This window comes from Micropterus salmoides, unplaced genomic scaffold (genome assembly GCF_014851395.1).
Source record: "Micropterus salmoides isolate LMB-PRFRI ecotype aquatic unplaced genomic scaffold, ASM1485139v1 Ms_hic_scaffold_21, whole genome shotgun sequence".
Lineage (NCBI taxonomy): Eukaryota > Metazoa > Chordata > Actinopteri > Centrarchiformes > Centrarchidae > Micropterus > Micropterus salmoides.
Genome location: NW_024041262.1, coordinates 6,772,939 through 6,787,326, shown reverse-complemented (window position 1 = coordinate 6,787,326; position 14,388 = coordinate 6,772,939). Strand labels below are relative to the sequence as shown.

Here is a 14,388-nt window from a genome sequence, read left to right as displayed (position 1 = left end):
CTGTTGAATGATATATGATGTCAGAGCTTTTGAACTGACAGCACATTGAGAGGAGAGGCTCTGTAGCAGGAGAATATGCACTTTATCTTGCTGATTGTATGTGTATGAATTTAGCATAGTACATGCGTACTGATCGACTATGGTGAATTATTTAGAATTACTTATCCTAGTTTTGGTAAAACTAAACACTGCCAAGTAATAAGGCTCCTCCAGCAGAAATGTAGCTGTGTTTAAAAAAAAACAAACAAGATATCTTGTATCCTTTAACCGCATGACAAAAAGGAATCTGAATTTCTCATTTACATGACATTTAAGAAGTCAGGTTACTCCACACAGCCAGCAATTACGTATACTTACAGATCGGCTGGTGGCGGCATTCAATCCGGTAATTAGACTGAGAGTGTTCTTGAAGCCTCAGAACATAAACACACATTCTCACACAAACAAACACACAGTGCCTTGTTGATTGTACACCTCCACTCCAGGTGTCCTCGTTCCTTTGGCCGGCCCTGTGCCCTAGTTACTGTGAATGAGTGAGTGTGAAATACCACCGAATCAGCAGAAAAATGCAGGAGACCCGCAACACGCATGGACAGACACACATGTGCCTATACACTGTGGCCTTGTTCTACGCCCCCCATCTCATTTATAATTGTCCAGTTCAGCATTTATGTCAGCAATGAAAAGGCTTACTTAGGCCCTTTTCTTAAGCCTGGTTTAGTTTTAATATGTGGGTAAATCACATATGGGCCGGGCAGTCATTTGCCAGGAGGAATGGTAGGTGCTGAGACTAACTGGGTTAATAGGCTGTGGAGGTATTGAGGAGCTGATGCCTTAGATTTTCTGTGGCCTGGCCTGGATGATTGAGAGTCTTACTACTTTCTTCAGGGACCAGAGGGAGGCCTGAGAATGGGAATGCTGAGACCAAGATGGTGCTGCAGACGGCTACCTCTGGATTACACTCTTGTAGTGCTTTTTGTGTTTTTGTTTATATACCGGTATTCTGTTTTCTGCCGTCCCTCTCTGGTAACATTTACCAGAGAAAGAGCTCTTAAATATTGGACTTTCAACTTCTCACACTATTCCACCGCTCTTTATTGAATCTGGAACTTTCTCAGAGTTATTAGTTTGAGGAGCAGCAGCTCTGGATTGGTATCTACCGAAGATAAGGCGCACTGGTTGATCCAAGACAGGGTTTTCGCACTGCTCTCACTTCTATCCACCTGGCGAATGTCCACTCTCAGACCAACAAAATTGACCAACTGCTGCTCCTAAACAATCTAACTTGGACTTTGGCAGATCTGCCACCCTCAGTTTTACCGAATCCTGGTTCATCCAGCACATCCCAGACAGCGCACTGTACCTGCCGGGATTTAATCCTTCTCCTTATGTTCAACTATGGTATGAAACTATTGGAGGACTATGGAAGTGAAGACCCTGGTATTTATACACTCGGCATCGGCCTTAATATTTTGTTAAAGCTTTTTAAAATATTGAAAAAGATGTTTTAAAAATTTAAGACATTGAATACAGCTTTTAAAACACTGATCAGTCATCAAGAAAATCTTTTACTGTGATTTGTGCTTGTGTAGTTTTTGAACCAGGGACCGATTCACGATACACCAGCAGCACCCACACAACCCACACCTAATGTAAACAAGACTACTGAACAGTATTACAATAACTTTAGTAAAACAGAGCAAGAGGAAGGTGTTGCTCTCAGGAGGCTAGAAAGAGCACATACTGGCACAGTGGTATACCTGTGCAGTGGAAATCTTTTTATACTGTTAGTATGTTAATATAATAATTATTTGATTTACTATATGCATTATTATGTTATTTTATACTGTTAGTATGTTAATATAATAATTATTTGATTTACTAGATGCATTATTATGTTATTTTATGTAATAGTACACTATAGCTCACCACTAGTTTCAGAAACAGCAGTTTCATGTTTGTGAGTTGTTTTCATGAATTAAATCCTTGTGCAAGGAAAATGGCCTATATTGGTCACTCAATTTGTTAATGCTACTATCTCATCAATAATCAGAACCATGCAGAAGTTCAACATTTGAAACTTTACAGTAGCACGTCAAACTATTTTTATGTCCCGCCCCATCCAGGCTGTGATTGGTCAGTTGATGAAAAGTGAAATTCATCAATTCTATGAAAGGTTGAACATTTTTCAACAAAAGGCCACACCTGATATAACTGAATATCCAGCTAGCAAAACCCACAACCTCCTTATTTTCTCCCTACTTTCTTCTGTCTCACCGCTCCAGCTGCTGACTTCGCATCTCTGTCTTTGTTTATGTAACAAGCTGCCCAAGTCAGCGTTGCGTTGGTTGTAGTTTCGGTAGTTACTCGCACATTGTGCTCGTAGATCATTTCTCCGGTTCGCACTTATCCATTTTTAGGGGCATATGCGAGCAAAATGGTCACACTGTAGAGCCCTGATAAACAAAGGTTGGTGCATAGATGTCACAGTATTGAAGAAATCATGCAGCCCTCACTTAGAGACCTTATTCTTGAACAGTAAACCTTTTTATTCACCGCAGGAGTTTTCCTCGTTTGCTCTGGTCTACATTCCACCTCAGGCCTGTGTTAGTGAGGCGTTACTACATCTGGCCGCCCAGATAACTATCGTGGAGAAAAGACATCCAGACTCCCTGCTCATTGTTCTCGGGGACTTACAGAGCAAACCTGAGCCATGAACTTCCAAAGTACAGACAGCATATGAAGTGTCCCACCAAGGACACTAACACACTGGACCACTGCTACACTACATTAAAGGACGCCTATCTCTTTGTTCCCCGTGCAGCCTTAGGACTCTCTGATCACTGTCTGGTTCATCTTATCCCAACATACAGGCAGAAATTTAAATCTGATAAACCTGTTGTAAAGAGTGTGAAAAGATGGACCAATGAGTCAAAGCTGGAGTTACAGGCCTGCTTTGACTGCACTGACTGGAGTGTTTTTGAGGCTGCAGCCACTGACCTGGACGAACTAATTGACAGTGACATCCTACATCAGCTTTTGTGAGGACATGTGTGTGTGCCGACTAAAACCTTCCGCACATACAACAACCAAACACCCTGGTTCACAGCGAAACTCAGGCAGCTTCGTCAGACCGAAGAGGAGGTCTTCAGATGTGGGGACAGAGACCTGTATGACCAGGCCAGGAACACGCTGACTAAAGAGATCAAAGCAGCTAAGAGGAGCTACGCTGAAAAGCTAGAAAACAGCTTCACAGCCAGCGACCCTGCGTCAGTGTGGAAAGGCCTGCGGATACTCACTAACAACAGGAGACCATCCCCCAACACTGCTGGTACTCAACAACTGGCTGACAAGCTGAATGGTTTCTGCTGTTGGTTTGAGAAGCCCACAGTCATACCTCTCCCCCATTCCAACTCCAACTTCAAACATTCACCTTCCCCCACTGCCACGCTCTCACCCCCCCTCTCCGACCCCTCACCTGCACTCATGATCTGTGAAGAGGATATGTGCCAGCTCTTCTAGAGGCACAAGATCAGGAAGGCTCCTGGCCCAGACAGTGTGTCTCCATCCTGCCTGAAAATCTGTGCAGACCAGCTGGCCCCCATCTTCACACAGATCTTCAACAGATCGCTGGAGCTGTGTTAAGTTCCCTCATGCATCAAACGCATTAAATGCCTGTCGCCCTGACATCTGTTGTCATGAAGTCCTTTGAAAGACTGATGTTGGCCCACCTGAAGGACATTACAGGCGCCTTGCTAGACCCCCCTTAAGTTTGCCTACAGGGCTAACAGGTCAGTGGATGATGCAGTGAACTTGGGACTACATTACATCCTGCAACACCTCGACTCTCTAGGGACATATGCTCTCCCCCTTGCTCTTCTCCCTCTACACCAACGACTGCACCTCAGAAGACCCATCTGTCAAACTCCAAACAAAAACAGTCAAACAAAAAATCTTCGCTGACAACACAACGGTCATCGTCCCTGATCCGGGATGATGATGAGTCTGCCTACAGATGGGGAGGTCAGCTGGCTCTCTGGTGCAGTCAGAACAACCTGAAGCTTATCATGCTCAAAAGTATGGAGATGATCGTGGACTTCAGGAGGAGCGCCCCCTTGCTCTACATGAAGAGAAGGCTGAAACATGAGAGCACAGACTGTCCGTAGGAGGGTTCATGAGATTTTGTTGGCGAGGAAACACCTCGGTGAGGACATTGCCATGTTACAGGAAAGGCATTTCCCTCAATTAGAACTAAGGGATCTCGCCCAAATCATGATGAGGTGCTCCAGACCAAAAATACATCAAACACGTGTTCTAGTGCTCGGCGAATGATACTCAAGGAAGACTAAAAGTGCATTTGTTAGGCAACTTTTTTATCCACGGATTAATACAGACCTGGTGCACTATTTAATATTCACAGCACCACGAGGTTGCATGTTGGACTGAGTCATAAGAAACTACAGTTTGTGTGTTATTTTATATATAATGGCACAGCATAATAGTTTACCAGTTCATTCTGTAGCACGAGCAACCATATTCTCTAACATAAAGGTCGCTGCTGTTGTAAAAATGATGGGAGTCATGTGTTTACGTGACCCATATCGCCCCAGAGGTTTTTCCCTCTACGGCTTATTCAGGGGGAATTGAAGTAACTAGTGTGTGAGTGATGAGAATCATTATGAAGCTATTATTATAAAACTGTCTCTGAGTGCTATGATACGGGAGAATGACAAGGTGTTTTATCTTTGCTCTCAGGGAAATGACTCATTTAACACACACTGTTGAAGGTGTGAGTGAACAGGCTGTTGAGTATTACTGAAAGGCTTTTACATTTTTGTGTTTATGTGTCAGCGAGGCCCTCTTGAGGATTTGTCTTAAATTGGCATCCCTGTGGATGGAGTCACATCAGCCAGGTGACGCTGTGTGAGATGAAGGGAAGTACAGGTACAAATTACCAAAGTTGTTTTACAATAAGTAGAGTACCAAGAGTAGCAACGTTTCGATCTTGTAAAAAAAAAAGCTCACAACCTCTGAAACTGACCTTAATAAAGTTTACAGCTTATTTGTAACCTGTTCCTTGCCCCATCTGATAGACTGACTGTAGCGATGTGTTGTAATGTCAGATCAGCAGTTACTTTGGTAACAATTAGAATTTAGTTATTGTACAAATTGTATAATGAAAATAAGAGCCATGTTGTAATAAATCCAATTTTTTTCTTTAAGATGACATCTTTTGTCACCATAAATAACAATCATCTTAAACATTGTTACTGGAACCATCTGACATTTCCTCTGCTACCACCACCAGGTTGACATTTATAGTTTTGAGTGAACAGTTTCAACAACTATGGGATGGATTGCAATTAAATGTTGGTGCATGCATTAACGTTCCCCACAGGTGATCCCTTAGCTCAGTTTTGGACCGTCTCATTTACTGCTTGGGAGACTGATACCTCCCATAGAGAAGCTTAGAGAAACAGCTGCTCTTTATCAGAAGTGGAGAAGTTAACCAGTCTTGCATTTGCCAAACCAACCAGTAAGTCCCCATCCTTTTTAGTTGTTCCCTTTTATTAACACTTCTAAAAATGTATAAGTCGCACCTTGGCTAGTCGTGGTTTGTTTTTGAGTGTGAAACAGGCTGATTGTTGCACATTGTGGCAACCACTTGGGGCCACAAGGTATTTTCTGCTTTCCAACCAGAAGATGGACAGTAAGGAGCCCCTTAAGGCCAATTTACACTTCTGTGTCGAGTCTACGCCGTAGTCGACGGTATGGGCTATGGCCATTGTATGCATTTATACTTGTTCTTTGGTGTCAGCATTGCTCTGCAATTACACCGCCAAAACACTAGTTGTCGGTCGGGTTTCTATGTTCCACTGAGTTGACTTTCTCCTCCTTTTTGGTGAAGTTGAACAGCAGAGAGAAGGCATTGGATGTATGTATGCTGGATGGTAACCCTTGAACCGGTTGAGGCAGAAGGAGGACAAGCCTTAAATGCGATGCTACCATTTATGTTTATGTGACGTTATTTCAAGCAGGTTGTTTCAGTTTTACAAATGAAAAGACTTTGAGGATGAAGTCTAACTTGATTGGTTTGTCAAATGCAGTTCTGGTTCACTTTCCACCTCTGGTAAAGAGTTCCTCACAGTTGCAACCTTCCTTCTCTATTGATCTATCAGTGGAGCTTATGATCCCCTGTCTGTTTATCCTGCGCTATGGTCAGGTCAAAATAGCTACAGACACTTTCTCTTTTCCTAAGTCTTAGCTTGTTTAAAACGTGTCATATTTTCAAATACAAAAGACATTCCCCCACTTTGGATTGCCATTAAATTAACCTTGTCCTGTCCACTGCAAGAGTCCCCTTTCACTTTATGAGTCAACCCTTGTCTGTTTGTCTGGGAAGGCCCAGATATGGCTCCTTACCTCCCCATGACCTCTCAAAGTCCTCGTGCACTTCATCTTCTCCAAACTCGCCGCCTCCTGTTTTCAGCCTCTTGACCTCACCAGCCACCCGCCACCAGCCTTGTCTGACGCAGCACTATCTGGCTTCGTGTCATCGTCCGTCCCCCTGCACTCACCCAGATGGGGTGCCATTGTGGGAATTAGGAGAAAGAGGACAGAGGGAGAGACAGGTGAAGGGAGAGGTGGCACAATGATGCGAGAGGCAGGTCTAACTGCAGTCAGATTTGTCTAATTACTGCACCGCTTCACTTGAAACTTCAAAGACTGTGTGTACACAGATGTTGGTGCACATATACATGTCTGTGATGCTGTGTCTGATTGTACTCAGCCCACTATGTGTATGTTGATGTAGCCCCGTGTTGTCAGAAATTCCTGCAGGCTTTTGATAGTCTTATCTTTCAGCCAGTTCTTCTGAGTTTCTATACTGTCGAAACTGTAGAAACCATAGCTTGATCTTCTTCAGGTATTATAAACAAGCATTTGGAATGTAAAAGGTGAGGGGGAAAACAAGAAGAAGCTGAACTAGTTCACCATCAGTAAGCCATCTCAACACTTCTCGCACAGATCTGTCAAAAATTCTTAATGAAAACTGTCCTCATTCTCGCTCTTCTCCCACTTCTGTGATTTTCATTTCCTTTCTCCCGCTGTATTCTCCAGATCTCCGCCTATCTCTGGCTTCCTGGATGACTATGCCTTCATCATCTGTGGCTTGCTGGACCTGTACGAGGCCACGCTGCAGACCGAGTGGTTGCAGTGGGCCGAGGAGCTGCAGCTCAGGCAGGACGAGCTGTTCTTGGATGACCAGGGTGGAGGCTACTTCTGCAGCGATCCCAGTGACAGCACTGTACTGCTGCAACTCAAAGAGGGTGAGGGATAGATGCATTGATATGAGTAGATGTCACACTAATGATGTCAACGACTAAAGCTGGCCTTGTGTGAGACTGCAATTTTTTCTTGCTTGCCTGCACCATAACAGCATTAAATTTTGGCACTCAGCCCTTTGTGTGACGGACACTGACGTCATGATGAGGCCTGATGCATACCTGACAGAGTTAGCCATCATTTTTACATAGTTTTATATCATCATTCTTCAATCCCCTTTATAAGTTACAGGTCAAACTTAGAATGTATGCAGCACCACCAGTGTTCCCCATTAATTAATGAGACCATGGCAGCCCGCCACAGTCTATTTTGTTCAGCCATAGTTTCAAAATGAACCGAAAATTTACATTAAAGACTTTGTGTTTTGCGCCGCTGCTTTAAACTCATGCGCTCACACACTTTTGGCATCCGACTTGAGACAACCACTTTTCTTTTGAGGTAATTACGGGAACGTTAAGTAAGTGTTTGAACTGCATGTTTCCACTGTCTCTCGTTTGTGAGAACGAGATCATGCTAGGCACTAAATTTGGAGTCCACACGTATTAGAGACTTTATGGGAAATGCAGGTAAAAGGAGCAGAGCGAGCTGACAGGCGGGTTAGCAACTTTATTCTGTCATTTTCTCACTTTGTAACAAGTGTTACAGTATGAGAGTCTTACCTAAAGAGAGGCTATTAAGTTTTGATTGTACGATATACATCACACAATATAATTTATCAAATTGCGTGAATGTAGTGTGAAGATGCACATGTGACAAAGTCACCACAACATATACAGTATGGAAATAAGATTAATTGGATTATATTCACAGAAAGTATAAAACATGTTGTTGTGTCCATTAAAAGTAAAATAAAATGGAAATAACTTACAAATAATTGTTTGATTTGTGGTTGCTGGAAAAACATTAAATAAGTCAGTTGACTTTTTTGCTGTTTTATCACCATTTCTATCTAGTATAGGATCAAATTCTTTACTAGGGTACAAACTTGTTCGTGGAAGTGCAAAGTTCTTCATAGATCTAGCCTCTTAATTTGCTTTTAAAATGTGCACCAAATTAATGCACTTAACTTTAATATGTACAAATTTGTCTTCCGGGGGAGGCACACCCCTGGACCCTCCGAGAGGATTGATGTCCACCTACCATAGTCAACAAAATCCTGTGGGAAACACTGGCACCACCTTGAAAGATGTGAGTGCCTGGAGTTTAAGGGAAGTGTGGTTGGATTCTATCAGTCTTTACTTCAACAAATGTTACATATTCATACAAAATAATTTTTTCTGTTACTGTAATCCTGCACAAATTTCACATGATATTGGTATTCTTGTGTTATTAAATTTGGCAGGAAGTCTTACATTATTGGCGTTTTGTCGTGGTGTTAATTAAGGTTTTAATAGGAGTTGCCAGTTGGTGATGATTAAATCACACATCACGATCATATGAAAAGTCATAATCAATATGTCAACAAGACAAAGACTCTACATCCACGCAAGTGACTCTCTGAGGCTGTACTGTACACAACGGTGCTTTGAGTCACCATGTTAACATGCGCACAATAGCAAAGCTAAAATGCATATATTTAGCAAGTATAATGTTTGCCATGTTCACGTCTCACTTTAGCATGTGAGCATGCTGATATTTGCTAATTAGCTCTAAACAGAAAGGACAGCAGAGGATGATGGGGATGTCATTAGCTATCTAAGGATTCGGATACATTAAGATATGGACCTAATGATGATGGTAGATTTAGGGACCTCTACGAGGAAAAGTCAGAGGACCATCCTGTGTGGATCAAGAATGTCAGTACAAAATACATCCAACACTTAAGATATTTCTGTCTGGACCAAAGTGTGACAGACCGACATTACCATCCAGCTGTAGAAAATAAATAAGGTTTTGATGTTGCTGCTGCTGCTGGCTCTAATGGTTAAGAGATGCAGGGAACGATTGATGGACAGGTGAAGGATTAATAGTGCTACTGCAGTATACCTCTGTGGCTTGGACAAGTTCAAGGATGGATAGCTCAGGCTGATGAATAAACACAGGGCTTGAGCCCTGAGACAGATTGTTAATACCAACACAATGCCACAGTTTGATCCAGGTGATTGGTAGGAACAAAAGAAGCATGAATGGATGGCTGTGATTTATTTGCACAAAAAAAAATGTTAATTGATGGGTGTAACCACTCATCCATTCACCCATCTCTTTTCTCTTCTGTCTATATACTTCTTTCACCTTATCGATTGATGAGAGCTTAACAAGACGGAAGCTCTTGCTGTAATATCGCTGCCAGTTTCACTCCATTGGTACACTTTAACCACAGGAGAGGAGGTAGGCAAGAATGGATGGATGGATAGATAGGTAGGTAGATGATAAAAGACAAGAGCAGAGGAATATTCACCTCCCCTGTCTACCTTCAGTGAAGTGCAACCGTCACTCACTCAAGCTGAACTTCTCTGCCATGAAAGCACTCAAAGACTGATGCCCTGATTCTTCAGCTACTTTGATCACCAGACCTGTGAAATCTGTCTCCATTCTGTCTCTTAGTCCATCTGCCTTTGACATATTCAAACAGCCAATGTATAGTGGGAATATGAAATCCACTTTCTGCCTCTGCCTCTTCTTATCTCACGTACATCTTAACTTCCTCCTGAATCTTTTTTTATTTCTTGTATTACTCAGCGCGTTTTCCTTCTTTGTGGCTCTGACACCTCGACTTTCAGCTCAGATGGGGTGGTGATGGGACAGTGGTTAAGTGGATAGGACACACGCCTTTGGTGTGGAAGACCCACGTTCAATTCACACTACGACACATTCACCCCTAGCAGGGTTAGGGTAACATTGGCATAAAATATAATAACTAAACAGACAACTGGATGTAGAACATGTTTTCAGTTCCAGATTTCATGTAAAATGCCATACGCATTGTTTTCCAGCAAAATCATGGATGTTCAATTTTGTAGAGGCTTTCTAAATTATTTATACAAAAGTTTAAAAAAGCCACATGGGTCCTTTGTAATCATTAACAAAAACACTGGATTGTTACCCAAGTATAATTTCTAGCCACATCAACAGTACGGCTCAGTCGATGGCAATATCTATTGGACTGTTTTCCACTTCTTTGGTCCAGACTGAAATCCGTTTAAATCTAGTTAAATGTCTCAACAGCTGTTGGATTGACTGGATTGACATTCAATTTGGTACCTGACATTCATGTTCTCCTCAGGATGAATTGTAAAAACGTCAGTGATTCCTTAACCTTTCCTCCAGCTAAAACTAAAATCTTTCCCATCAGCCTCAGCTATAGTTTGTGTTTAGCGCTAATTAGCAAATGTAAGCATGCTAACACACTAAACTAAGGTAAACATTATACCTGTTAAACGTCAACACGTTAGCATGTTGACATTAGCATGTCAGTGTTTCCCACAGGTTGAGAATATAATTGTGATGGTAAGTGGCGCGGCATGTGATATGAAAATAATTTTTTCAATATATTAACAAACAAAACACAGACTTTAACTTAGCATTTTGATGGACATGTCAAAATAAATAACTATTTACATAATAAAATACATTTCAAAATCTTTCAACAGATGAAAACACAAACTTAGCTAGGTCAGTTTTGACCTGAAATAGGAACAAATTTGCATAACCATTTTGAAAGACAGCAGAAAATTCACGCATTGTGCTCTCTTGCATGGTTGAAAACCCACTTACCCTGCTCATTGCTGAGAGGTGCCGCTCACGGTTCACGCTGGAGATGGGGATGAGTAGGGCTGCAGACAGATCAGCCTCAAACAGGGAAGATGTCTGCCCACTCCTTGAATTCACTGGCCAAATGTGGCAAGATCTCTGCTTTGTTTGTTTTTTTTGCCCTACCAGGACAGAAAAGAGTAGAAAACAAAATACAGAATCATAAAATATGAGGTAATGATGCCAATATTAGCATGGCATCCTGCTTTACAAACTGAATCATTTTTTATTTTGCTACAGTACAGTTAGCTAAGTATTATCAAACTTATTTTTATAGGATTATAACATTATATCCTATAGGTTATACCACAGTATAACCTTGAATGCTCCCGGAATAACATGTTGCTTGAATGACATCCATCCTTGGACAACTGTGGTATCCTGTCTATGGAGGAATTTCCTGTTGAGGGTCTACAGGTGAGCAATGTTGGCTGCGTCATCCAAAGTAGGTGTCTGTTGCGCAAGGACTTGTAGGCCCCAAGAATGTGGAGATTCTGCTCTCAAGATTGCGTTCCAGGCTGATGATGTAGGAGGACATACAGCGATGGACACAAATACATTTGTCAGCAAACAAAGGAATTCCTTAAAAGTTCTGGTTAATTTTGCATCCATTTACATCTCTAAGGAATCTGGTCCACATCTCCTCCTGAGGCTGCAAAAAACAGCCATCCGGGGATCACATGGTATTTATGACAGAATTATCCTAAAAAATGCACCTGGGAAATACCTGCTTTTATCTGCTCTCAGATAATTGACGTCTGTTGGTGGATCACCTTGGATAGCTGTGCAAGGTGGGGCAAAACACAAGTTTGAAGATAAAGGACAGCAACAAGTCTGTAGGAGGCACAAAATGTGTACAGCCAGACAATTCTGCGTCTTGTTTGGGGAAAAGAAATTAGAATTTGGATTTTATCTACCTGGGTGGGTCTTTATCTACTCGTGCTGTGTATGGTACATGATGCATTTAGCTCAGTACTGCCGCACAGAGCAGCTAACATCGCTGTAGAGCCTGATTAATGCTGTTGAGGCTTTTTTAATGCTTTTTTTTAGGCGGACATTTTACAGTCAAAACAGGCAGCCAGTCCCCTCCTTCAACTGAGAAGCTGACACCTTGTAGACATTCAGACATTTACCTTTGATCTGTCAGACCAGAAGTGTGGATCTACTCGTCGCCTGTTTCTTTTTGTTTTTGCTCTTGAGCTACTCGTTCTGACAGCAACCATTTAGTTTAATGGCTTGCTTTTCCCACTTGTATTTATATTCTTATTCTCTTGTCATCTCTACTAGAGTAATATTTTCTCATAATACATTATGTGCTTTCAGTAGGCTAGTCTCATACAGTGTCTCTTTTCTTACCATTACAGGATCTTTTTTATTTTTTATTCTGGTTTGTGTAATGTGATTCATTTATTCAGTGTGCAGTTGATCTCCAGAGGTTGATGGGCGGGGTAACAGGGAAAAAGCCAATAGTGATTCTTGTTGAGAACGGTTGACAGATCAGAGACGATGGTCGCATGTGAGCTTGTGCACGCGGGAGTGCCTGTCCCTGCGCGCCGTCACACCTGCATCTGTGTGTGTTTATCGGAGCTGACGTGCGAGAGGTTTTTCATCTGAGAGGATTGACTGTGCCATTAGTGACGCTACAGCCGCTGCAGTGTGGACGCCTGTCCCAGAAGCGTGGCCTGTCACCGCAAGACGGATTACCCCACCACACTGCCACTCTCCATTTTACAGACCTGCCAGTCTCCTGTGTGTGTGTTTTGTTTTTTAAGGAGTAAGTTTAAAATGATATTATCAGATCAATCATCTGTGTTTAAAATCATGTTTGCCTCTTTTGGCTGGGATCTTCATATGTATTCCCACTTGACAAAAGTCAAAGTGTAAGTGGTAAACAAATAAAATAATAAAAATTTTAAAAAAGGTTATACAGTATCTCACAAAAATGAGTACACCCCTCACATTTTTGTAAAAAATTGGTTATATCTTTTCATGTGACAACACTGAAGAAATGACACTTTGCTGCAATGTAAAGTAGTGAGTGTACAGCTTGTATAACAGTGTAAATTTGCTGTCCCCTCAAAATAACACATCACACAGCCATTAATGTCTAAACTGCTGGCAACAAAAGTGAGTACACCCCTAAGTGAAAATGTCCAAATGGGGCCCAAAGTGTCAATATTTTGTGTGGCCACCATTATTTTCCAGCACTGCCTTAACCCTCTTGGGCATGGAGTTCACCAGAGCTTCACAGGTTGCCACTGGAGTCCTCTTCCACTCCTCCATGATGACATCATAGAGCTGGTGGATGTTAGAGGCCGTGCGCTCCTCCACCTTCTGTTTGAGGATGCTCCACAGATGCTCAATAGAGTTTAGGTCTTGAGACATGCTTGGCCAGTCCATCACCTTTACCCTCAGCTTCTTTAGCCAGGCAGTGGTCGTCTTGGAGGTGTGTTTGGGGTCGTTATCATGTTGGAATACTGGCCTGCGGCCCAGTCTCTGAAGGGAGGGGATCATGCTCTGCTTCAGTATGTCACAGTACATTTTGGCATTCATGGTTCCCTCAATGAGCTGTAGCTCCCCAGTGCCGGCAGCACTCATGCAGCCCCAGACCAGGACACTCCCACCACCATGCTTGACTGTAGGCAAGACGCACTTGTCTTTTTTACTCCTCACCTGGTTGCCGCCACACACGTTTGACACGATCTGAATCAAGTTTATCTTGGTCTCATCAGACCACCGGACATGGTTCCAGTAATCCATGTCCTTAGTCTGCTTGTCTTCAGCAAACTGTTTGCGGGCTTTCTTGTGCATCATCTTTAGAAGAGGCTTCCTTCTAGGACCATTTTGACGCAGTGTGGGGCGTATGGTCTGAGCACTGACAGGCTGACCCCCCACCCCTTCAACCTCTGCAGTAATGCTGGCGGCACTCATACCTCTATTTCCCAAAGAAAACCTCTGGATATGACACTGAGCATGTACACTCAAATTTGGTCGACCATGGCGAGGCCTGTTCTGAGTGGAACCTGTCCTGTTGAACCGCTGTATGGCTCAGTTTCTTGGCAATCTTCTTATTATAATAATAATAATAATAATAATAATAATCTTTATTTGTAGAGCACTTTTCAAAAACAAGTTACAAAGTGCTTTAACAAGTGTAAAGACAATAATACCCAAAAAAGTTATAGCCTAGGCCATCTTTATGTAGAGCAACAATTCTTTTTTTCAGATCCTCAGGTCTTTGCCATGAGGTGCCATGTTGAACTTCCAGTAACCAGTATGAGGGAGTGTGAGAGC

General features: G+C 42.4%; 1 protein-coding gene across 2 annotated transcripts in view; it reads left to right on the top strand.

The window, feature by feature from the left end:
• The window catches only part of spata20 (spermatogenesis associated 20), a 55,125-nt gene that overhangs the window by 14,161 nt on the left and 26,576 nt on the right, over positions 1 to 14,388 (top strand). For both annotated transcript variants that reach the window (XM_038735998.1, XM_038735999.1), the window contains exon 13: positions 7,120 to 7,328. In XM_038735998.1, the coding sequence (XP_038591926.1) occupies positions 7,120 to 7,328 (209 nt within the window). The remainder of the gene's footprint in view (positions 1 to 7,119; positions 7,329 to 14,388) is intronic.